The following is a 26,189-nucleotide window of genomic DNA, read 5'->3' on the forward strand; positions in this document are numbered from 1 at the left end:
GTAAGAAATTTATTTGAAAAAACAGTCCCCAAAACATTTCCTCTTTCACCAATTTATTGTAAGAAAAAAAATAAAGGGGTCCCACAACGACTCTTGACCGTCTAGAATATGGGGGGAGACACTCAGGGAACGTATCCCCCATTTTCTAGGAGTGCGGACCCTTCATGTGAGGAGTGTGGGTGCAATGAATCTGCACTCGCTCTTCTCTGGTCCACAGCAGCAGAGTTCATGTCGTAATGGTTGCTACCAAAGCTGCAATGCCCTGTTCATGAGGTAAGGGCATGCCTAATCAGGAGAACTACTGTAGAGGAAGCTCTGCTCACTGGTATATAGGTGTTCAGAGGTAATAATAGATAAAATTAGTGAGTAACCTCGGCACTCTAAATCTCCCAGACTAAGTCAGTAAGTCACAACGGATAGTAATGCAAAATCACTCTTTATTTGTCTGTATTAAGAAAAAAAAATTTTTCATAAGCATATATGTTTTTGTCGAAAACAAGTTACAAATGACGTTTCGGCCTGAGCCTTCGTCAGATTGGACTTATCTGCATGTAATCATGAAAAATGACAATAATCAGTATCACATAAGAGTGAGAGAACAATAACATAAACTCGAACAATGTAGAGGTACAATTAAGATGCAGCAAAAAAATTGCAACACAGCAAGAAATGAAACACATGATACAAATGTCATAATACAGTACAAGGACAAAATAGTAATGACAAATATGGGGTCAGAGTAGACTTAGACAGCTCTGGTACGAAAGAGATGTCGATCATAAAGTAACATGTGCAGTAGGTGTAGAGCTACAGTATGCATGGCAGAGTTAATGTGTAGACCGACCATAGAAAAAGAACGGAGAAAAAGTGGAGAAAAAGTGGAGAAAAAAATGGAGAAAAAATGGAAAGAAAGTGGAGAAAAAGTGGAGAAAAAAGTGGAGAAAAAGTGGAGAAAAAGTGGAGGAAAAAGTGGAGAAAAAGTGGAGAAAAAGTGGAGAAAAAGTGGAGAAAAAATGGAGAAAAAAATGGAGAAAAAGTGGAGAAAAAGTGGAGAAAAAGTGGACAAATAGTGGAGAAAAAATGGAGAAAAAGTGGAGCACCCTTTGGTGCCTTTCATGTGGCACTAAGGGGTGCTTAGCTTTGTATTTAGCCAAAAAAAATGAAAAAAAAAAATGACGTAGGGTTACCCCTAGTTTTGTAGCCAGCTAGGGTAAAGCAGACGGCTGCAGCCTGCAGACCACAGCTGGCAACCTCACCTTAGCTGGTAATCCAAAACTGAGGGCACCCCACGCTGTTATTTTAAATTAAATAAATAATTAAAAAAAAAAAGTAGGGGTCCCCCAAAATTGGATCACCAGCCAAGGTAAAGCAGACAGCTGGGGCCTGATATTCTCAGACTAGGGAGGTCCATGGTTATTGGACTCTCCCCAGCCTAAAAATAGCAGGCCGCATCCGCCCCAGAAGTGGCGCATCCATTAGATTTGCCAATCCTGGTGCTTCGCCCCAGCTCATCCCGCGCCCTGGTGCGGTGGCAAACGGGGTAATATATGGGGTTAATACCACATGTGTCATGTCACCTGGCATCAAGCCCTGGGGTTGGTGAGGTCAGGCGTCTATCAGATACCCGACATCACCAACCCAGTCAGTAATAAAAAAAATAGACAAACACATTTTTATTTGAAAAAACACTCCCCAAAACATTCCCTCTTTAACCAATTTATTAGAATGAAAAACAAATCCAGGTCTGCTGTAATCCAAGGGGTTGCCATGACGATCCACACTGTCCCAGTGAATGAAGAGCAGGATGTTCCCCATTGGCTGGGAGAGCAATGCAGTGACCTGAGCTAACATCAATGGGTCAGCCCAGGTCACTGCAGAGGATGACAAGTGCTGCTGTCAGCGAGGTACATTACCTGCGCTGATCTCCAGCACACTGACAGCCCCTGTCACTGAGTTCAATGACCGGCGCCTTCACACCAAGTATCGCGAGAGGCCCGTGATGTCCCCGCTAGTCAGTCTCGGGTCGGAAGCGAGAGGTGATGTGACAAGCGGCGGCCATGGAGGACAGTGACAGTGCTGAGGTCGGGATGGCGGGACTTCATCACCGCAGGTAAGCCGAGCGGGACCATGTGTGTGTGTGTGTGTGTGTGTGTGTTTGTGTGTGTGTGTATATGTGTACATGCCGTGGGCAGGAGGGGGTGGAGCGAGCTGAGCGGGGAAGTGTGGGCTTCCTGCACGTAACTAAGATAAACATCGGGTTACTAACCAAAGCGCTTTACTTGGATACCCGATGTTTATCTTGGTTACCAGCTTGTGGCAGGCTGCCAGCGATGGCTCCTGCACACTGTAGCTGTAAAAAGCCCTGCTTTTTGCTGCTAGAACCGTTCTCGAATGTATCTAGAACTATCGAGCTTTTGCAAAAAGCTCGAGTTCTAGTTCGATCTCGAACAGCCCCCAAAATCACTCAAGCCTAGAACTGGAGAACCGCGAACCGCGCTCAACTCTACTCAGTACCCACCCACGATCCATGGTTCTGAATGACAGCATTTCAAAATTCCAGGGAGTGAAATGCTGCCATTCAGGTTGGGGGAGATGGTGACTTTTAAAAAAAACCTATGACAAGGCTTGTCCCAAAGTATGTGGTTCCCAGCCACCAATACTTTTCCAGGTGGGTCATCCCTGCCCTGCATGAACAAGTTGCATAGAAAACTAGGTTTGCACTGCATAACACGGTTAATGGAAAGGTCTCCATAACTACCGATAGTAAGCAATGGTAGGGAAGTTATATCTCTCTAACTGACCCCTGGGGAAATGTACATTCCTCTATACCGTGTGCAGAATTATTAGGCAACTTGTATTTTAGAGTATTTTTTTGATTATTGATCAACAACTATATTCTCAATTAACCCAAAAAACTCATAAATATCAATTCTTAATATTTTTGGAAGTTGGAGTGTTTTTTTTTTTAGATTTGGCTATCTTAGTAGGATAACTGTTTTTGCAGGTAAGTATTTCTGTGCAGAATTATTAGGCAACTTAATAAAAACCAAATATTTTCCCATCTCACTTGTTTATTTTCACCAGGTAAACCAATAAAACTGCACAAAATTTAGAAATAAACATTTCTGACATACAAAAACAAAACCCCAAAAAATTACTCACCAATATAGCCACCTTTTTTTATGATGACACTCAACAGCCTACCATTCATAGATTCGGTCAATTGCTTGATCTGTTTACGATCAACATTGCGTGCAGCAACCACCACAGCCTCCCAAACACTGTTCCAAGAGGTGTACTGTTTTCCCTCCCTGTAAATCTCACATTTTATGAGGGTCCAGAGGTTCTCTATGGGCTTCAGATCAGGTAAACAAGGGGGCCATGTCATTATTTTTTCATCTTTTAGACCTTTACTGGCCAGTCACGCTGTGGAGTAGTTGGATGCATGTGATGGAGCATTGTCCTGCATTAAAATCATGTTTTTCTTGCACGATACCGACTTCTTCCTGTACTATTGGTTGAAGAAGTTGTCTTCCAGAAACTGGCAGTAGGTCTGGGAGTTGAGGTTCACTATATCCTCAACCCGTAAAGATCCCACAAGTTCATCTTTGATGATACCAGCCCATACCAGTACCCCACCTCCACCTTGCTGGCGTCTGAGTCGGAGTGGAGCTCTCTGCCCTTTACTGATCCAGCCTCTGGCCCATCCATCCGGCCCATCAAGAGTCACTCTCATTTCATCAGTCCATAAAACCTTTGAAAAGTCAGTCTTAAGATATTTCTTATATATAAGAATAAGGCTGCACATCAAACTTAGATAATGGTATAATGCTAGGGACCCCAATATAGAGATGTACCTTGACGAGGTTTTGGGGCTCAGTTACATTGATCAATGCAATTGCTAAATATCTCCTTTTTCCTAATATTCATAGCAGGTATGCAATTCATTATTCACATGTTCAAATTAGCAAGTAGCATTTTTCATTGTATATTCCAATATTTTTCCATATGCTTGAGGCATTATACCATTATCTAAGTTTGATGTGCAGCCTTATTCTTATATATAGTATGTATTTTTGGCTTGCACTCATATATATATATTAGTGCTCACTTCAGTTATCCTATTCAGTTATATGTAGTTTTTTTTCTGAATGTGAACACAGCTCCGCCCCTTTCGGCCATGTTTTTTCCATCTCCTATATAAGAAAGTCCTTAGTTACCCCTCTCCACCCATAGCAGTTTTTAATTGCAATGAGATGACACACAGTTAGGGTCACAGAGCTAGGGACCCCAATATAGAGATGTACCTTGACGAGGTTTTGGGGCTCAGTTACATTGATCAATGCAATTGCTAAATATCTCCTTTTTCCTAATATTCATAGCAGGTATGCAATTCATTATTCACATGTTCAAATTAGCAAGTAGCATTTTTCATTGTATATTCCAATATTTTTCCATATGCTTGAGGCATTATACCATTATCTAAGTTTGATGTGCAGCCTTATTCTTATATATAGTATGTATTTTTGGCTTGCACTCATATATATATATTAGTGCTCACTTCAGTTATCCTATTCAGTTATATGTAGTTTTTTTTCTGAATGTGAACACAGCTCCGCCCCTTTCGGCCATGTTTTTTCCATCTCCTATATAAGAAAGTCCTTAGTTACCCCTCTCCACCCATAGCAGTTTTTAATTGCAATGAGATGACACACAGTTAGGGTCACAGAGCTAGGGACCCCAATATAGAGATGTACCTTGACGAGGTTTTGGGGCTCAGTTACATTGATCAATGCAATTGCTAAATATCTCCTTTTTCCTAATATTCATAGCAGGTATGCAATTCATTATTCACATGTTCAAATTAGCAAGTAGCATTTTTCATTGTATATTCCAATATTTTTCCATATGCTTGAGGCATTATACCATTATCTAAGTTTGATGTGCAGCCTTATTCTTATATATAGTATGTATTTTTGGCTTGCACTCATATATATATATTAGTGCTCACTTCAGTTATCCTATTCAGTTATATTAAGATATTTCTTGGCCCAGTCTTGACGTTTTATCTTATGTTTCTTGTTTAAAGGTGGTCGTTCCTCAGCCTTCGTTACCTTGGCCATGTCCCTGAGTATGGCACACCTTGTGCTTTTTGATACTCTAGTAACGTTGCAGCTGTGAAATATGGCCAAACTGGTGGCAAATGGCATGGAGAGTTATTTTGTGCCTTTTTTTCCCAACACACTTCTTGCGACCCTTTTGGCTATTTGCCATGAAATGTTTGATTGTTCGGTGATCACGCTTCAAAAGTTTGGCAATTTCAAGACTGCTGCATCTTTCTGTAAGACATCTCACAATTTTGGACTTTTCAGAGCCCGTCAAATCTCTCTTCTGACCCATTTTGCCAAAGTAAAGGAAGTAGCCTAATAATTGAGCACACCTTATATAGGGTGTTGATGTCATTACACCACACTCCTCCTCATTACAGAAATGCACATCACTTGATTTAATTAATTGCTAGTTGGCTCTAAAGCCTATACAGCTTGGAGTAAGACAACATGTATAAAATGTACCATGTGATCAAAATACTCATTTGCCTAATAATTCTGCACACAGTGTATTCATGTTCCCTCCTCCACTGACTCCACTTCTACCTTCTCCTCATATGCTCAATGTAATAACTGCATGACCAACAAAAGCACAGCCATGGAGAAATGACAGCAGGCTGTTATGAAACTCATCAGTTGGGTTAAAAATCCCACACAGCAGGAGCTGTCAATAGGGATCGAACAACAGACTGATAAGTGGTTGGGGCCGCTGACTGTGAAGCCCAACCTGGTGCTGTGCGATAATGGGCAAAATCTCATAGCAGCTATGGACCTAGGCAATTTGACGCACATCCCTTGCCTGCTGCATGTGCTGAATTTGGTGGTGCAGAGGTTCCCAAATAATTTCCCCTGGAGGGGTGCTGCAGAAAGTACAGGCCATCTGTGCATACTTTTGGTGTTCTCACCCTGCTGCTGCTTTCCTCTTTGTGCTGCAACATAACTTCCGCCTTCCCGCTCACTGTCTCATATCCAGTGTACTTTCAAAGTGGAATTCCATCTTACATATGCTAGAGAGACTGCACAAGCAGTAGCAGGCAATAGTGAAGCTTCAGCTGCAGCATGCATAGGTGAGCTGCTCTGCAAAACAACACCACTTCACGACAAAAAAATGGACCTTCATAGGGGATATGTGTGCCGTGTGGCACTGCTTCGGGTACTCCATAAACATGGGAAGCGCTGATGACTCTATCATCAGTGTTACTATTTCCCTTCTATGCCTCCTTGAAATAACATTTCAAACAATAATGGATTAGGTATTGGCACAGGAGAAAGAGGAGGAACCAAGGACCATTCACAACATTATCAGGCCAGTCATCCACACATGGCTTGGAGGGTTTTTTCTTCTATCAACAACAATCAAGTACACAATTGTCCAGCCGAGAAAGAAGGAGGAACCGTGTTGACAGCAGGGTGGCACCCAAAGCATCTCATGGGCATCACTGGAGCATGGCTGGGGAGCTACAGCGGACACAGACAATACATATCCTATCGAGGACAGCTTATCTATTCCTCTGAGCAGCATGGCACACATGTGCGAATACATGCTGAGGTGCCTGCTCTAAGAACACCAAGTTGCCTAGATTCTTACCAGTGCGGATTATACTGAAATACCACTCGGCTGGATCCTTGCTACAAGGACAATGTGGCATCCTTACTTCCATCACTGGTGCATGATTGGAAAATGTGGGAATACAAGCACACACTGGTTGATGTACTACTGACGGCATTCTCACCTGACAGCAGGGGCTCATTGGAAGCACAAGGCAGAGGAAAAGAAAGTTGCCAATGCAGCTGGGTGACTGGTCCTACCTTAAAATGGATGGTTAGTCTGGCAAAAATGTTGAAAAACGTCCTCAGCATTCCACAACATCCAGCACAACCATCTTATACAGTTCATATCACCAAGAGGCAGCATTTCAACAACATGGTGGAATACTATGTGTCCATATGTGTCCACATACTGAATTATCAGTCTACCCACTTAAACTTTGAGCCTCCAAATTGTCCACATGACCTGAGCTTGTCCTTTATGCCTTGGAGGTGCTGGTCATCCCTGCGGCAAGTGTACTGTCAGAAGGTGTGTTTAGCATGGCAGGGAGTGTGATGACACACATGTGCATCTGTCTTTCCACAGCCAACCTGCGCAAGTTTACATTCATCATAACTTTAACTTACCACAGAAGTATACTAACTGCACCCATCACCCATTCATTGTTAAGCTCGACCGCAGTTTGTTCATTCAATCTGCCATGCCCAATGTTTTGTGTGTTCCCCACATTAAAAGAAAAAAAATATATTGGCTATCTTCTCCTTCTCTGTCTCTTCCATCTCCAATGGCACGTCCACCTCTACCTTAACCACCTCCTCCACTTGGACCTTCTCCTTCTGGTTCAAGATTTTTTTTTTTTCTAGTTTAATTTAAAGTGGCTGTTTGTTTTGTGGGGAAAATGTAACAAGCTATGTGACTGCACTCTTAAAATGTTAGCTCTGTGGGTTGCTCCATAGCTACAGTTCTAAAATGTTGGCTCTATGAGGAACCCTAAAGACAGGCTCTTTTGCTGCACTCTTAAAATATTGGCTCTGTGGGGATCTGTGAAAACAGGGTCTGTAGAGGCACTCTCAAAATGTCAACTTTGACAACAGTCTCTGTAGTGGGCACTTATTATTTTATCATGATTGCTTTGGTGACAGAACCCATCAAAGTCAATTTCCTATCCACATTTGTCTGCAGGGCAATTATCCTTCTTTTACCCACATTTTGCTTCCTTTGTCAGACCCTATTCCTTACTATGACCATTTTACATCCCAAACGTTTGGGTCCCCATATAGGGTTTGGGGTGTGGGGTCAAGTTCTGGGGTAAAATTGTGGTACCGAACCAAACTTTTAACTACAATGTGGCCTGACCAGGCGAACACGAACATCCACGGATCTGTTCATCCATACTTTTAACTTGTTCTCAACATCCAAGTTTATGGAGTAGGATTATGGAGTGAAGTTGCCCTATACTCAGCTGTTAGTGTCTGTTTATTACAGCCAGGACCAGCATCTACTTATCGCGAGTGAAGCAAAGCACCGCATGTGATTGCTAATTTGTTAAATTGTGCTGTGAAGCTCTAACAGAGGCATTAAAAGTGCACCAGCAAGGGCATAAATCATTCTGTGCACAAATCTATGTCATATTTACGGCTTGGCGATCATAGCCAGGGGTCAGTTGAAGACCCCTGTGCTCCTCATTATAGAGGTATCCTATGGCCTATGGCCACGCTTCAAAGGTAGACCATGGTTGGTCAATACAATACTATAACAAATGCTGTAACAAGCAATCAAAATATCATATCTATTTTAAAGTAACAATGAAGCAATAAAAATGTTGTCTTGCTTTGCAAAAAAAAAGCTGTCACACAGCTCCATTGACTGAAAAATAAAAATATTATGGGTCTTATTACATAGCCACACAACCCCCCTATTTTTTTCAAATTTCTGATTTTTTTCACCACTAAAATAATAAAAAAAAACCCTGAACATATATGGAATCACTGCAATCATACTGATGAAGAGAATCATCTTGCTAGGTGATTTTTCGCAGACACTGTACTTTCTAAAAGGAGTTCTCAAAAAACAATGTCAGAACTACATTTTTTCACAATTTCTCCCCTTTTGAAATGTTTTTCCTGCTTTTTAGCATTCTCAGTGGTAAATTGAATAACGCAATTAAAAGTACAATTCGTCCCACAAAAACTTGTCCCACAAACAACAAGCTCTCATAAGTCTATTTTGACAGAAAAGTAAAAAAGTTAAGGCCCTGGGAGGGAGATGAGGAACAAAACAAAATGAAAACATGGAAATTAGCTGCATTGTCAATGGGTTACATTCTTAGACTTTTTTTTTATCTAAAACATTATACAACTTCTCCCAAATTTAACAGTTAGCAAGGTGTTTGTTCATTAAGTTAGACGTTCTAAATGATGAAGCTTTAGGTTATAAGACAAAAAGGGTAAAAGAGCGATGCCCCCTTGGTTTCCTATAGCATTTGTCTGTTTCATAGAGTTTTAATTTTATTTTGTGCAATATTTTTTGAGGTGAACAAATGTTTTGATGAGAACTCAAGATGCCAAATGCACAGTGATTTTACCCGTTCGGGCCAGGAAGCAGTTCAGCAAGTGGACATGAGTGATGAACAGCATTTCCCTTTTGTGATATTTCAGAATTCTGTATGTTTTAGTTATTTTTTTCAGCAGGGCAGAATGACTTGCTAAATATATATTTTTTTTCATTCAGTTGTACACAGATCAAGATAAAGGAGAACGTAATTTAAAGTATATTTTATCTGGAGATGGAGCCGGTAGTGTTTTTATTATAGATGAAAATACTGGAGATATCAAAGCTGCAAAGAGATTGGATAGAGAAGAAAAGTCAACTTATGTTCTTCGAGCCAAAGCAATAGACAAAAGAACAGGAAGACAAGTTGAACCAGAATCTGAGTTTATAATTAAGATTCATGATATCAATGATAATGAACCAAAGTTTAACCAAGATGTTTATACTGCAACAGTCCCTGAAATGTCAGAAGTTGGTAAGTAAAATTAACATCTTATTTATCACTCATTCCTATTTTAAAAATATACTTGGCACCCAATCAGAAAGGCAAATAATAAGTAATGATCATTACTGGGAACACTCATTTGCTATGTGAACACTCTTGATATGCTGGGTAAAATGATTTTTAAGATGGCCTTTGTAAACAGGAGATGTTCTGCCAATAACCTTATACTTCTAGGAGTTTGCATGTTCTCCCCATGTTTAAGTGAGTTTTTCCAGGTATTCCCTTTTAGTACCACACTCCAAGAACACACTGAAAGAAATTTAGATTATGAGCCCCAAAGAAAATTATGTCTGTAAAGTAATATTTATAATCGCTATACTCGTAACGAGTACTTTGTAATACTCGTGTATTCGTTCCGAATAGCGAGTACAATGCAAGTCAATGGAACATTTTCTGCTGGACCCAACAAAGAGGTCTGGGGGTCTGAGGAAAAGGCTGAAATAGATGGGAAAGTGATGACACTGAATGGGGAGAGCCTGGAGAAGATGCCTGCGTGCATTTCTGACTCACATATGGTTTCTGGGAATGAGGATGCCACAGTATTACGCCACTTTTACAGATGCACAAGAACACCTACCAAACCAAACCTAACTTGCATTTTACAGGCCAAAAAGGTTAACCGTTTTTGCTGCATAATCGCTTGTACATAAGGCTAAATAAAAAAAATATATATATATATATATATATATTCTTTTTAGCAATTGTTCACATGTAGTGTTTTGGCTTTTTTTTACTTTTACAATTGGGAGGGCTCTGACATCCATTTTGTAGATCCCTCTATCATACATAATTTCTAGTTACCTATTCCCCAGGACTTTACAAGGCCAGCTATTATGTGCCCATTGGTATGTTGATCTTTGACAAGTGGTCCTGTAACATATGTTTTAGAAGGACTGCTGTTACTTATACATTTGGGCAGTCCCTCTCTCATTGAGACTCAGATAGTCAAATACATATTCCATAGCAGTTTACAATGTGCTCATTGTGGCAGTGGGCTTTGACTTCCTCCTCCTTCTCCTCCATATCATTTTGTGACCCTCAATTCAAGTTTTCAGAGAGCCTGCAGGTGTCAGGAAACCTGAGTTTGAGCACTCAGAGGTGGCCCAGTAACATATGTTTGGAAGGACTGTTCCTACTAATACATTTGGGCGGTCTCTCCCTCATTGAGACTGACATACTGAATACATATTCCATAGCAGTTTACAATGTGCTCATTGTAGCATTAAGCTTTACCCTCCTCCTCCATGTCATTTTGTGGCCCTCAATTCAAGTTTTCAGATGGTAATTAGTAGTTCATCAAAAATCATTGTAAATTGCTATTGAATATGTATTCGCTGTCTAAGACACAATGTGGGACAACCCAATGATAGTTTTTTGCCAGCTGTGGTGACTGACAGTAGATTTCTAGCAAATATGTATCATATTTGTCTATGTGTCTCAGTCAAAATGTGGGACAACCCATGACAAGGGTTTCTAATGACAAATATTAGTTTGGTGGGCCCATTTCTCCCTCTGTAAGAGTCTTACTCATTTCAAAATAAATTAAGTGACGTTTTTGGCCATGTTAGGTTTGAAAAACTACATATTTGCTCACTGAGTAATTTTGAAAAATGTACCCTTGACAAAAAAACATCAAAAACAGCACCAAAAAAATGCTTCTGTTTCTACTAAAGATTTTTTTTACCATAAAAGTCTTTGCTATGAAACTCTGTGTGAAGATACACTATCATCATGAAAAATGTTGTTAAGCTCACCAATACTACTTAATATATGTAGCATAATTAATCAAGCAGAGTGCTTCACCATTGGCTAATGTTTAAACATTTGCATTTATTTTCCCATATCCTTCATAAATTTTTCTTTAGACAACTGCAGAAAGATTAATTCGGCAACTGCCCCAAAACAAAATGAAGTATTACACAGTGCAGGCACCCATTGTCATATTGATCTATGAGGCATATCCTATTATGTCAATGCATTAAATTTTGCTGAAAAAATGCCTAATGTAATTGCTTGGAGAAAATATGGATCATAAATTAATACAGAAGAAATAAATTGAACATTTCAATAGAACTAGAGATGTTGTTTAGCTGATAAACGGGCTATTTTGTTATTTGTCATATGAACAGTTTACTGTTGTCTTCAACAATTAACTTTTCCTTCAGCAATCTTTGGTAAAGTAACAGTGGCAGCTATAAATTACTTTTGTAATTGTCTATATGTGCTGTATATCTGAAGGTTTTGAAGTTGACAAGAAAGGTTGTAAAAGCATCTGTGAAATACGTGACAATATTCTGAGTTAAATTATGACTTATATTACCTATAAAAGACAACAATAAAGCTGCCCACCTAAAAGTAGTGAAATAAAATACTTCTATGCAGATATATTTTTTATTAGAGTTTTATATATTTATTTTATAACCAGTGTTTACCTTAAATTCATTTTTTGCAAGAAAGTGAGCCCAATACATCCATATAAAGCTCAATGCAAAATGAAAATTGCTGCAAAAGACAATAAACTTGTGACAAAATTACAAAAGGTAAACAACTTTACAACTTTTGAAAATATATAGTGTCTTTGAATAGTCTCTTGGTGTACAAGGGTTACTACATCATTCTTAGGTTTTTACTGTTCCTAAATATCAGAGTAGCTTCAGGAGAGTAAATTTCCAGACCAAGTACTGTCCTTGAAAAACAGATTGCATATGGATAGCTGTCAGACCAATGTTATTCAATAAGTGATTTTTTTTTTACGAACCAAATCTGCACTTGAAAAAAAATGCAGCATGCATTTGTTTCTCTGTCTGATGGGATTCACGCATTCAAGTCTATTGGTGCACTAAAAAATGAATTTTATATAGAGTCACTGTATAGCATCTATTTTTTACAGATAGATTACAATTCTTTAACTTAGGCCGGAGTCACACTTGTAAGTGACTCATGTGAGTCTCGCATTGCATCACTTGGCATGGCTATGCACTCTCCTGACAAGAACGGGTCGGCTGCATGTATTTCTATGCGTAACACCCCGGGGCCTAGGGGGTTAATCCGAATCGTCGCCGGGCCGGGGATGCAGAACCTCTGCACCGTCACGGAGTTGCCTGGTCCGGTTTCGTGACCCCGAGATGTACAGGAGGGGAAGGATGGCGGTGTATGGGAGGAAGGATGGAGGATTGGGGTGGTAGTGATGGTGAGGAAAGTCTTTTTAGATCGTGACGTCACTTGTGGTCCGTGGCCAGGGATGGGCCGCCACTACGGGTGCTGCTCTCCAGGGCTGATAGTAATGGTCGCAGCCGAGATGTTGTCGCTTCCCACAGGCGGAGTGGGGTTACCCCGGGGAGGATGATGGAGAACGGACGGGGGTGGTGGTAGTCCCGTTGGTGCCGTAGCACTGGGTGACAGTGACGGCAAATGAGAGGCAGGGACAGGGGCTGCAGTTCTAGGTCTTTTACTCACAAGTAGTTCAGGCACTGCCCCAGAGTACCGATCTCTGCCACGATAGGCTCCAGTTGATCCCGGATAGTCGACTGTCGCTATTAGTACCCGTGAAAGTCTTTCTAGTGAAGTGTCCCTTGGTTGCTATCCAGAACCCAGGCTGATCCTCCAGCTCAAAGCCATGGGCCCAAGTACTCCCATTATCTGTGTCAGATGTTATCCCAAGCTGTGCCCGGGAAAGTTTGCTCTAGTGAGATGGTAGTGCCTATTTCTTACACCAAGTGGTTCCAGCCCCCAGTGGTTGTCCTAACGACTGGGTAAGTCCCATGCTTTGTGATGGATAACTACCCTGTCAGCCCTAGTCCACCCACCTGTGGGATGTACCTTATTGATTTGTGTGTGTGGTTTGGCGTAGGTACCAACAGTTAATCCCCTCTTAACTCAAGATAGATATTACCCCATAGAAGCCCAGGGGCACCACATATGCAGCTGGGATGATTGTGTCCGGAGTGTGTCTGGCTGTGTCGGGTGATGCGATGCGAGACTCGCTTGAGTTATACATAAGTCACTCGTAAGTGTGACTCCGGCCTGAGCAAAACTCTTTTTAGTCTTGATTCCACAGGAAGAAAAATAATTCACATTTTCTGGATGAAAGATGATTTCTTTAGATGCTCGTGCAAACTCAACGTGGGTCTGCTTTGAGACATTAACATAAAAGGTATTTTTCTGTCATATTCTGAATGAAAAAAGTCATGTCATGTTCATTTTTCAAATAATATTGTATATGTATACACTATGAAAAGCAATTATTTATAAAAACCCTCTTCACTAGAGATGAGCTAACCGGTCCCGGTTCGGCTCGAGGCCGGTTCGCCGAACGGGGGTCCCGTTCGAGTTCGGCTCGTCGAACGTTCGACGAACCGAACTCGAACGTATAGGCTATAATGGGAGGCAATCACAAACACATAAAAATGCATTATAAATGTACACAAACAGTTAATAAACATTGCCATAACACTTACCGGTCCTCGCGATCCCTTCTGCACTCTGTCTCCTGCCGCTTTTCCATCCGATGATCGCTGAATCCTCCCGGTGACCTGCACTGCCAGCAGAGATGCAGGACCTATCGTGACGTCAAAATAGCCATGTGACCAGTCACGTGGCTATTATCTCATTGGCTACAGACTAGTCACATGACTATGGCACGTCATGTAGGACCTGCGAGTGCATCTCTCCGGTACACGGTGCACATATGTGTATCGCCGTGTACCGGCGACATGCTCTAGCACACGGTCGACTCCCCGTTCCGTTAGGGACCGGCTGACACAGCCGGTCATTAACGGAGATCACCGTTGCCATAGCAACGCAGTTAGCGGTGACGTCACCGCTAACCGCGGCTCCGAGAGCACCGTTGCTATGGTAACACGTCTGTCAGCGTTACCGCTGTTACCGCTGACAGCCAGCAGTGATCACTCACGGAGTGAAGGCTGCACGCTGCTTCCCGATTGTAGTGATGATTGTAGTGAGGATGGAGGTTCCCCAGCCCCAAGTGATGAGCTGGTGAATCTCATCCTTCCTCACTACAATCGTCACTACTACTACACTAGTGAGGATTGTAGTGAGGATGGAGGTTCCCCAGCCCCAAGTGATGAGCTGGTGAATCTCATCCTTCCTCACTACAATCGTCACTACACTAGTGAGGATTGTAGTGAGGATGGAGGTTCCCCAGCCCCAAGTGATGGGCTGGTGAATCTCATCCTCACTACAATCGTCACTACTACTACACTAGAAAGAAAGAAGACAGAAGAGCAGGATCGTGGAGGGCTGACAGGGGGTAATAAAGATGGAGTCTCTAATGTGTCTGTGTATTTATTTCTATTAAAGTATTTTTTCTCTGTGTGGTGTTTTTTTTTAACCCTTTATTGGAGATTCTTAATGGCCGGGTCAAACGTGCCTGACATTAAGAATCTCTGGCTTAATACTGGCTAGTAAAACAAAGCCAGTATTAACTCATGATTACCCAACAAGCCACCCGGCTCCAGGGCTGTTGGAAGAGTTGGATACAGCACCAGATGATGGCGCTTCTATGAGAGCGCCATTTTCTGGGACGGCTGCGGACTGAAATCCGCAGCAGAGGCGCCCAGAAACCTCGGGCTAACCTGTGCTGCGGATTCCAATCCCCAGCTGCCTAGTTGTACCCGGCTGGACACAAAAATGGGGCGAAGCCCACGTCATTTGTTTTTTAATTTTTTCATGAAATAAGTGAAATAATTAAAAAAAAACGGGCTTCCCTATATTTTTGGTTCCCAGCCGGGTACAAATAGGCAACTGGGGGTTGGAGGCAGCCCGTGGCTGCCTGCTGTACCTGGCTAGCATACAAAAATATGGCGAAGCTCACGTCCTTTTTTTTCTAGTTTTTTGGCAAAAAAAATAAAAAATGCTTCCCTGGATTTTCCATTGCCAGTGAAGGTAACACCAAGCAGTGGGGATTAGCAGCCAGTAGCTGCTTGGATTACCCTTCGCTAGCAATACAAAAAATGCAGCGGGAGCCCATATATATTTTTTTTAATTATTTATTTAAATAACTAAAAATAAAATGGGCTTCCCTGTATTTTGATTGCTGGACATCACAGTGCTGTAAAAATAAATCTTTAAAAAAAATGACGTAGCGCTCCGCGGTATTTTTGATTCTCAGCGCAGATAAAGCAGACAGCTATGGGTTGCCACCCCCATCTGCCTGCCGTTACCTTGGTTGGCAATCAAAATACATGGAAGCCCATTAATTTTTTCTATTTAAAAAATAGTTAAAAAAAAAAATGACGTTGGGTCCCCCCATTTTTGATAGCCAGCTAGGGTAAAGCAGACGGCTGTAGCCTGAAAACCACAGCTGGCAGCTTTACCGTGGTTGGGGATCCAATGTGGAGGTCCCCTCAGGCTCTTTTTTATAATTATTTTATAAATATTAATAATTACACAATAAAAGTAGGGTCCCCCCCAAATTGGATCACCAGCCAAGGTAAAGCGGACAGCTGTGGTCTGGTATTCTCAGGGTGGAAAGGTCCTTAGTTATTGGGCCTTCACAGCCTAAAAATAGCAGGCCGCAGGCACCCCAGACGTGGCGCATCCACTAGATGCGCCAATCCTGGCGCTTCACCCCAGCTCATCCCGTGCCCTGGTGCAGTGGCAAACGGGGTAATAAATCGGGTTGATACTAGCTGTAAAGTCACCTGAGATCAAGCCCAGCAGTTTGTGATGTCATGGCATCTGTTAGATACCCAACATCATAAACTGTCAGTACTAACAAAAACAAAAAATCGACTAAAGAAATTTATTTGAAAAAACAGTCCCCAAAACATTTCCTCTTTCACCAATTTATTGTAAGAAAAAAAATAAAGGGGTCCCACGACGACTCTGGACCATCTAGAATATGTGGGGGAGACACTCAGGGAACGTATCCCCCATTTTCTAGGAGTGCGGACCCTTCATGTGAGGAGTGTGGGTGCAATGAATCTGCACTCACTCTCCCCGGGTCCACAGCAGCAGAGTCCATGTCGTAATGGTTGCTACCAAAGCTGCAATGCCCTGCTCATGAGGTAAGGGCATGCCTAATCAGGAGAACTACTGTAGAGGAAGCTCTGCTCACTGGTATATAGGTGCTCAGAGGTAATAATAGATAAAATTAGTGAGTAACCTCGGCACTCTAAATCTCCCAGACTAAGTCAGTAAGTCACAACGGATAGTAATGCAAAATCACTCTTTATTGGTCCGTATTAAGAAAAAAAATTTTTTCATAAGCATATATGTTTTTGTCCAAAACAAGTTACAAATGACGTTTCTGCCTCAGCCTTCGTCAGATTGGACTTATCTGCATGTAATCATGAAAAATGACAATAATCAGTATCACATAAGAGTGAGAGAACAATAACATAAACTAGAACAATGTAGAGGTACAATTGGGATGCAGCAAAAAAATTGCAACACAGCAAGAAATGAAACACATGATACAAATGTCATAATACAGTACAAGGACAATATAGTAATGACAAATATGGGGTCAGAGTAGACTTAGACAGCTCTGGTACGAAAGAGATGTCACTCATAAAGTAACATGTGCAGTAGGTGTAGAGCTACAGTAAGCATGGCAGAGCTAATGGGTAGAACGACCAGAGAAAAAAAATGGAGAAAAAGTGGAGCAAAAGTGGAGAAAAATATGGAAAAAAAGTGGAGAAAAAGTGGAGAAAAAGTGGAGAAAAAGTGGAGAAAAAGTGGAGAAAAAGTGGAGCAAAAGTGGAGAAAAAGTGGAGAAAAAGTGGAGAAAAAAAATGGAGAAAAAGTGGAGCAAAAGTGGAGAAAAAGTGGAGAAAAAAATGGAAAAAAAGTGGAGAAAAAGTGGAGAAAAAGTGGAGCACCCTTTGGTGCCTTTCATGTGGCACTAAGGGGTGCTTAGCTTTGTATTTAGCCAAAAAAATGAAAAAAAAAATGACGTAGGGTTCCCCCTAGTTTTGTAGCCAGCTAGGGTAAAGCAGACGGCTGCAGCCTGCAGACCACAGCTGGCAACCTCACCTTGGCTGGTAATCCAAAACTGAGGGCACCCCACGCTGTTATTTTAAATTAAATAAATAATTAAAAAAAAACACGTAGGGGTCCCCCAAAACTGGATCACCAGCCAAGGTAAAGCAGACAGCTGGGGCCTGATATTCTCAGACTAGGGAGGTCCATGGTTATTGGACTCTCCCCAGCCTAAAAATAACAGGCCGCAGCCGCCCCAGAAGTGGCGCATCCATTAGATGCACCAATCCTGGTGCTTCGCCCCAGCTCATCCCGCGCCCTGGTGCGGTGGCAAACGGGGTAATATATGGGGTTAATACCAGATGTGTAATGTCACCTGGCATCAAGCCCTGGGGTTGGTGAGGTCAGGCGTCTATCAGATACCCGACATCACCAACCCAGTCAGTAATAAAAAAAAAAATACACGACAAACACATTTTTATTTGAAAAAACACTCCCCAAAACATTCCCTCTTTAACCAATTTATTAGATTGAAAAACAAATCCAGGTCTGCTGTAATCCAAGGGGTTGCCATGACAATCCACACTGTCCCAGTCAATGAAGAGCAGGATGTTCCCCATTGGCTGGGAGAGCAATGCAGTGACCTGAGCTAACATCAATGGGTCAGCCCAGGTCACTGCAGGGGGGTGACAAGTGCTGCTGTCAGCTAGGTACATTACCTGCGCTGATCTCCAGCACTGCCGACAGCCCCACTGAGTTCAATGACCGGCGCCTTCCCCTCAAGTATCGCGAGAGGTCCGTGACTTCACCGCTAGTCAGTCTCGGGTCGGAAGCGAGAGAAGGTGATGTGACAAGCCGGCGGCGGCCATGGACCATGGAGGAAAGTGACAGCGCTGAGGTCGGGATGGCGGGACTTCATCACCGCAGGTAAGCCGAGCGGGGGGGGTTGTGTGTGTGTGTGTGTGTGTGTGTGTGTGTGTGTGTGTGTGTATGTATGTGTACATGCCGCAGGCAGGAGGGGGCGGGGCGAGCTGAGCGGGAAAGTGTGGACTTCCTGCACGTAACTAAGATAAACATCGGGTTACTAACCAAAGCGCTTTGCTTGGATACCCGATGTTTATCTTTGTTACCAGCTTGTGGCAGGCTGCCAGCGATGGCTCCTGCTCACTGTAGCTGTAAAAAGCCCTCCTTTTTGCTGCTAGAACCGTTCTCGAACGTATCTAGAACTATCGAGCTTTTGCAAAAAGCTCGAGTTCTAGTTCGATCTCGAACAGCCCCAAAAATCACTCGAGCTTAGAACTGGAGAACCTCGAACCGCGCTCAACTCTACTCTTCACCCCACGGAGCTTAATGGGACTCTGTCAACACAGAATAAGACAGTATTAAGTATTTGGTGAGTTTTTTACTTCAGTACTTCTAAGCCTAAACCAAGAGTGAACCAATCAGAGAAAACGTACGGGAAAATAGAAACACGTGCATCATTTCTGCCTTTCTTTCCCAGTCATGGTGTTGGTTTACAATAACTGAGGTAAGAAACTCAATAAATACTTAATGTTTGTATGTGGCCTTATTGTTCAAACCAAGCAGGCGCTCATGGTTTTATGAAGCCAAAGTTATTAATCAAAGAAGAGGATGGTGAATCTGAATGGCCCTTATTCCAAATTAATAAGAAAGCATCTCAATGCATTAATCAGCTGGAAGCTTCCCGGAAGCTTGTTTACAGGTGATATTTTACCCCCTATAGACTTAGCAAAATATTTCCCAATCTTCTCCTATATGTTGGAGGTGTCAGGAAGAGGTGGGTACTCTTCTCCATGTCTGGTGGTCCTGCACTCACATTCAAGATTATTGGTGCCAGATCCATGGGCTGATTCATTCCATTCTACATGCAGATCATCTGTGGGGTCTTGCCACAGCTCTCTTACCTCTGGATCTTGACAAAATCCTGATGGAGGACACTGGGATCATTTTACATGTACTTATGTGGTACCCCTGAGGCTTCAGGCACCACAGGGTACTACACTTCACTTAAGGTGCAGTATTCATCAGGGATGCAGAGGAGGTTGTTGCCGGTAACAACCACAACCACATTCAACCAACACATAACACGGGGGTTCTGTCACTGGGACTGGGCTAGGGTAGGTGCTGGAGTAGCCATCACAAGGTATGGGAACTCATGCCCACTAGTCAGGAACCCGGGATGTGAGCCACCCACAGTGGGAAGTTAGGAGCCATCCTACACACAATAGGCAATTAGCACCGGACAGTGTCTGTGTGAGATCACACTTAGGAGGAGCAGTCAGAAAATTAACAGTTAAGAGCCTGTGGTCAGAAGCTGGGGGCTCGACCTGGGTTCTTAGGAAAAGAAGGGGAATCCCAGGGTTCACGGGGAGTGCAGCAGGCCCCCATGACCCGTTCCATGGCCCAGGAGCTGGGGTGGAGGGAGACCATTGAAAAAGAACTAACAGAAGGGACCGTCGGTCCCGAGCTCCAAAGTATCCAGGATCGGCTGGAGCCCATCACAGCAGGGATCGGCACTTTCCAACAGCTGAATGTGTGAGCAGTGAGTAAAGAGACCTTGAACTGCACCGCTTGTGTCATCCCGTTACTGCCGGTGCCCATACCATCGCAACCCCAGCACTATCAGCGTCTGAGAAACTACCACCACCATCAACCTCCATGAGGCCTAGCTCTACCGGTGGAGAGCTACAACATCCATGCTCTATAGTCATCCGCCCCGGAAGAGAAAGCACCCACAGTGGCGGCTCCCCTCATAACCGCATACCACAGGTGGCGTCACGACCAACTACCCCATCATCCCCATCCCCAGCCTTTTATTGACACCCGGGGTCACAGAACCGGGCAAGGCCACCACGGCATCCCAGGAGAGCACCGCAGCCCGGTGACGAGTAATCCCCAACCCTGTGGGCTCGTCTCTTATGGTAGCCAGATGTGGAATTGCATCTAATTGTAAATCGTCAAAATTGTTTTCAATGCAGGAAATTATATGTAAAATCCACAACAATTGAATTATGGAACACTTGATTGCTAGAAGTAAAAGCAGTCTGACCAACTTTAAAGGGCGCTTTACATGCTGCGACATCGGTAGCGATATCTAGCGATGTTGCGAGTGATAGCATCCGCCCCCGTCGTTCGTGCGACATGTGGTGATCGCTGCCATAGCGAACAATATCGCTACGGCAGCGTCACACGCACATACCTGTTCAGTGACATCGCTGTTGCTGCCTAACAATCTCTCCTTCAAGGGGGAGGTACATTCGGTGTCACAGCGGCGTCACAAAATGGCCGCCCAATAGAAGAGGAAGGGAGGAGATGAGCGGCCGGAACATGCCGCCCACCTGCTTCCTTCCTTCTTTCCGATGGACGCAGGTAGAATGATGTTCGTCGTTCCTGTGGTGTCACACACAACGATGTGTGCTGCCGCAGGAACGACGAACAACCTGCGGAATGAAACACCAACGACATTATGATTTGGAAAGACGTGTCAACAATCAACGATTTAACGTTTTTGCGATCGTTGATCGTCGCTCCTAGCTGTCACACGCTGCGATGTCGCTAACGACGCCGGATGTGAGTCATAAACACCGTGTCCCCAACGATATATCGTTAGCGATGTCGCAGCATTTAAAGAACCCTTTAGTCTCAGTGGGCAAAGTGGTTTCAGTACTCCAACTACTCTTATGACTAATTTATGTTTTTTTCTTTTTTGTATCTGGATCGGTTGCTATATTCCATTGTGAGTTGTGTTAGAACTTGCTAAATTTTATTTAAGTTGTAAGGTAGTAGAAGAACGTAAGCAATTTGATTTGTATTCTTAGCATGGCACCTTTTCTTCTCTCTTTTAGCTGGTCCCAACTTTTCTGCTTTTCTGCTTCTTCTATCCTCTCTTCTCCATTCCTTATCTACTTTCCTCGCCCCCTCTGTTATGGATATGGTTGTTACTAATGATGTTTGAATTGTACTCTTTACAATAAAGAGTCAAGACAAAATCCGCTTCTTGCATTCGACATAGATACTATGTTATATCTTGTTATACTTTTTGGAAATCAATAAAGTTTACATTATAAAAAAACAGAGGATGGTGTGTTGATAGATGGAAAGCAAGAAGGTGGGAAGGTGTACTTAAATGATTAGCCCCACCATTATGAACAAGCGTCTATATTTGGTTTGAACAGTCATCCTTTTGCTGACAGAGTTCCCTTAAGGTCACATGCCCATGTACACTATTTGGGGAGCTTTTTACCTAAATATTTGTAAGCCAACACCAAGAGTTGGCGAATGATACAGAAGTGATGCATGTTTTTCTATTATACTTTTCCACTGACTGTTCCTCTCCAGGTTTCGGCTACAAATACTGAAGTAAAAAACTTACCAAATACTTAACATGTGCACATGGCACAATGCAACCATGGATAGATTTCTGATTTCTTGTCTCCTCCTAGTTCTGAGATAATTGAAGCAATGTGCTATCATATAATCTCTTGCTCATGGCCTGTTCAAGTAAAGACTTTTACTACAATTCAAGGAAGAAAATGAGTACAATTAATCTAAAATTCTTTAGAAGACTATTAGTCACGTAACCACAGAATAATAACAAAAATAACAAACTACCTTTTAGGGAAGGCAACAGTCACACTAAGGGGTCCTTTGCACACTACGACATCGCAGCTGCGATGTCGGTTGGGTCAAATCGAAAGTGACGCACATCCAACCTCGCTGTCGATATCGCAGTGTGTAAATCCTTTTTGATATGATTAACAAGCGCAAAAACATTGTAATCGTATCATCGATGTAGTGTCCAACATTTTCATAATTTCGCTGCAGTGACGGTACGATGTTGTTCCTCATTCCTGCGGCAGCACACATTGCTGTGTGAGAAGTTGCAGGAGCGAGGAACATCAGCTTACCTGCGTCATCACAGCTCACGCCGGATATGCAGAAGAAAGGAGGTGGGCGGGATGTTTACGTCCCACTCATCTCCGCCCCTCTGCTTCTATTGGCCGCCTGCCGTGTGACGTCGCTGTGATGCCGCACGACCCGCCCCTTAGGAAGGAGGTGGGTTGCCGGCCAGAGCGACATCGCAAGGCAGGTAAGTCCATGTGAAGCTGCCGTAGCGATAATGTTAGCTACGGCAGCTATCACAAGATATCGCTGCTGTGACGGGGGCGGGGAATATCGCGATTGGCATCTCAGGCATTGGCTTGCAAAGTCGTAGTGTGCAAAGTACCCCTAAGTTTAGTCCAGAGGAGAATTTCAATTTTAGCTGTCGCAACTAGTGATGAGCGAGTACCAAAAAGCTCGGGTGCTCGAGGTTTGGGCCGAGCATCCCAAGATACTCGTGTACTCGGCCCGAGCACCGAGCCCAATGTTATCCTATGGGAGACCCGAGTATTTTTCTGAAATGACCCCCGGCAGCATGTAGAAACCCTAAAAATGTCACAAAAGTCTCAGAAGAGTGCTCAAATGACATGGCAACAGCATGGGGAAGACCCCTTGAAGCATTTATCACTCAAAAGTCACAGCTGTGAACAATTTTTTCCCAGTTTTACGCCATTTTTATGGACTCACCAGAAAACCTTCCAAAATGACACCAAAATGAATTTTCATGGCGGAAATGTTAAGGGCAGATACCCAATAGTGAGATAGAGCTGGTGTATGTTACTTTTTGAGATTACTACATGAAAGATTTTACGTAAAAACATTGTGTGGCACTCCGATGTCCAAAACGCACGTTTTGTGCTTTTTACTAGCAATGTCGGTCATTTTTTTTTTCATTCTATCTCCAGTCGGTCGGTCTCGCTCTGTCGGTCTCTCTCTGTCTTTTCTGTCCTCCTCTCACAGTCTGTCAGTCATTCTCCCCCCTCTCTCTTACTTACCGTTCCCCGATCACTGCCGCGGCGCTGCACAGCTGTTCACAAAACTCCAGCGGCTTTTCCTCTTTTGAAAAAGCCGGCCGCTCATTAAACAATCTCGTATTCCCTGCTTTCCTGCTTTTCGGTGCCTATGAATGGTTGCAGTGAGACACGCCCCCACGCTTAGTGACAGGTGTCTCACTGCACCCAATCACAGCAGCCGGTGGGCGTGTCTATACTGTGCAGTGAAATAAATAATTAAATAATTAAAAAAAACGGCGTACAGTCCCCCCAATTTTAATACCAGCCAGATAAAGCCATACGGCTGAAGGCTGTATTCTCAGGATGAGGAGCTCCATGTTATGGGGAGCCCCCCAGCCTAACAATATCAGTCAGCAGCCACCCAGAATTGCTGCATACATTAGATGCGACAGTTCTGGGACAGTACCCGGCTCTTCCCGATTTACCCTAGTGTGTAGGCAAATCAGGGTAATAAGGAGTTAATGGCAGCCCATAGCTGCCAATAAGTCCTAGATTAATCATGTCAGGCGTCTCCCCGAGATTCCTTCCATGATTAATCTGTAAATTACAGTTAAAAAACACACACACAAAAAATCCTTTATTAGAAATAAAAAACACTAACAAAGTCCCTCATCACCAATTTATTAACCCCGACAAACCCTCCATGTCCGGCGTAATCCACAGTCCTCCAGCGTCACGTCCAGCTCTGCTGCATGCAGGTGACAGGAGCTGCAGAATACACAGCCGCTCCTGTCAGCTTCACACAGCAACTGAAGACAGCCGCGCGATCAGCTGAGCTGTCACTGAGGTTACCTGGATCCAGCGGTGGATGCAGCGGTGGCCGCGGGTAACCTCAGTGACAGCTCAGCTGATCGCGCTACTCACCGCCGCTCCAGTCAGCTCCGCGCAGCAACTGAGGTGAGTATAGCGATCAGCTGAGCTGTCACTGAGGTTAATCGTGGCCACCGCTGGATCCAGCGGTGGCTGTGAGTTACCTGACTGACAGCAGCTGATCGCGCTACTCACCTCAGTTGCTGTGTGAAGCTGACAGGAGCGGCGGTGTATTCTGCAGCTCCTGTCACCTGCATGCAGCAGAGCTGGACGCTATGCTGGAGGTCCGTGGATTACGCCGGACATGGAGGGCTTTGTCGGGGTTAATAAATTGGTGATGAGGGACTTTGTTAGTGTTTTTTATTTCTAATAAAGGATTTTTCGGGTGTGTGTGTTTTTTAACTGTAATTTACAGATTAATCATGGAAGGTTTCTCGGGGAGACGCCTGACATGATTAATCTAGGATTTAGTGGCAGCTATGGGCTGCCATTAACGCCTTATTACGATGATTTGCCAACGCACTAGGGTAAATCGGGAAGAGCCGAGTACAGTCCCAGAACTGTCGCATATAATGTATGCGGCAATTCTGGGCGGCTGCTGACTGATATTGTTAGGCTGGGGGGCTCCCCATAACGTGGGGCTCCCCATCCTGAGAATACCAGCCTTCAGCTGTATGGCTTTAGCTGGCTGGTATTAAAATTGGGGGGACCGCACGCCGTTTTTTTAAATTTATTTATTTATTTATTTTACTGCACAGTATAGACACGCCCACCGGCTGCTGTGATTGGGTGCAGTGAGACACCTGTCACTCAGCATGGGAGCGTGTCTCACTGCAACCAATCATAGGCGCCTGTGGGCGGGGAAAGCAGGGAATATGAGATGGCTGTGTGCAGAGCACAGCGCGCCCGCCGGTATAAAGGCTCGGTCACGCTGTGCAGGCCGGCCTATCACTGCAATTCCACAACTAACAGGGCTGTGGCATTGCAGTGGTCTGCCAGCCAATCCCTGCATGAGGGCTGGCTCTCAAAAGAGCGCCAACATGCAGGGATGAAGACCACGAGTACAGCACAAGTATCGCGAAATTACTCGATACCCGCCGAGTAGCCCGAGTACAGTGATACTCGTGCGAGTACCGAGTAGTGACAAGCATACTCGCTCATCACTAGTCGTAACTTTTTTTCTTTAGCAATTGCTTACGCAGCAATAAAATCAAAAAATAAACTTTACTAAAATGCAGCTATTGAATCAGAAAATATTAACCCCTTCTCGTCATTTACTATAGATGGGCGGCGCATATTAGAAGCGGGTGTATGGACTAAGATGAGGTTGCCTCAAACCCAAGAGGTAACGGCTGTGTGTTAGGCCTGTTTCAGACGTCAGCGATTCTGGTACTTTTGTGCTTTTTTATACGTACCAGAATCACTGACATACGCAGACCCATTATAAACAATGAGTCTGCGCACACATCAGTGATTTTTCACTGACCGTGTCTCCGTGCGGCGTACATGTGTGTCTGTGATTGCCGCACCGAGACATGTCCATTTTTTTCTGGCAGAACTGATGTCCCACGGACCACGCAGTGGTGTGATCCATGAAATACATGACAGAGAAACAAGGACATTTAAAATAATTAACATTTTCAACTCTTTTTGCCAAGACATGCCATGCTTTTTAAATATTTTTCTAAAAGAAAATTCTTGCAATTGTCTTTTTGGGAGCATTGAGTCAACGGTGTACTTTTTAAAGTCCCAGCCATTATTGGCATTCTTAACCAGGTTAGATTTTTCATATCTGACATGTCTTTTTT

At 43.5% G+C, this 26,189-nt stretch overlaps 1 protein-coding gene across 1 annotated transcript in view; it reads left to right on the forward strand.

The window, feature by feature from the left end:
- LOC142243201 (cadherin-9-like) overlaps positions 1-26,189 on the forward strand; it is a 408,827-nt gene that overhangs the window by 214,980 nt on the left and 167,658 nt on the right. Inside the window, exon 3 of the mRNA XM_075314856.1 lies at positions 9,388-9,682. Coding sequence (XP_075170971.1) covers positions 9,388-9,682 — 295 coding nt within the window. The remainder of the gene's footprint in view (positions 1-9,387; positions 9,683-26,189) is intronic.

The sequence above is a fragment of the Anomaloglossus baeobatrachus genome, chromosome 6 (assembly GCF_048569485.1).
Source record: "Anomaloglossus baeobatrachus isolate aAnoBae1 chromosome 6, aAnoBae1.hap1, whole genome shotgun sequence".
NCBI lineage: Eukaryota > Metazoa > Chordata > Amphibia > Anura > Aromobatidae > Anomaloglossus > Anomaloglossus baeobatrachus.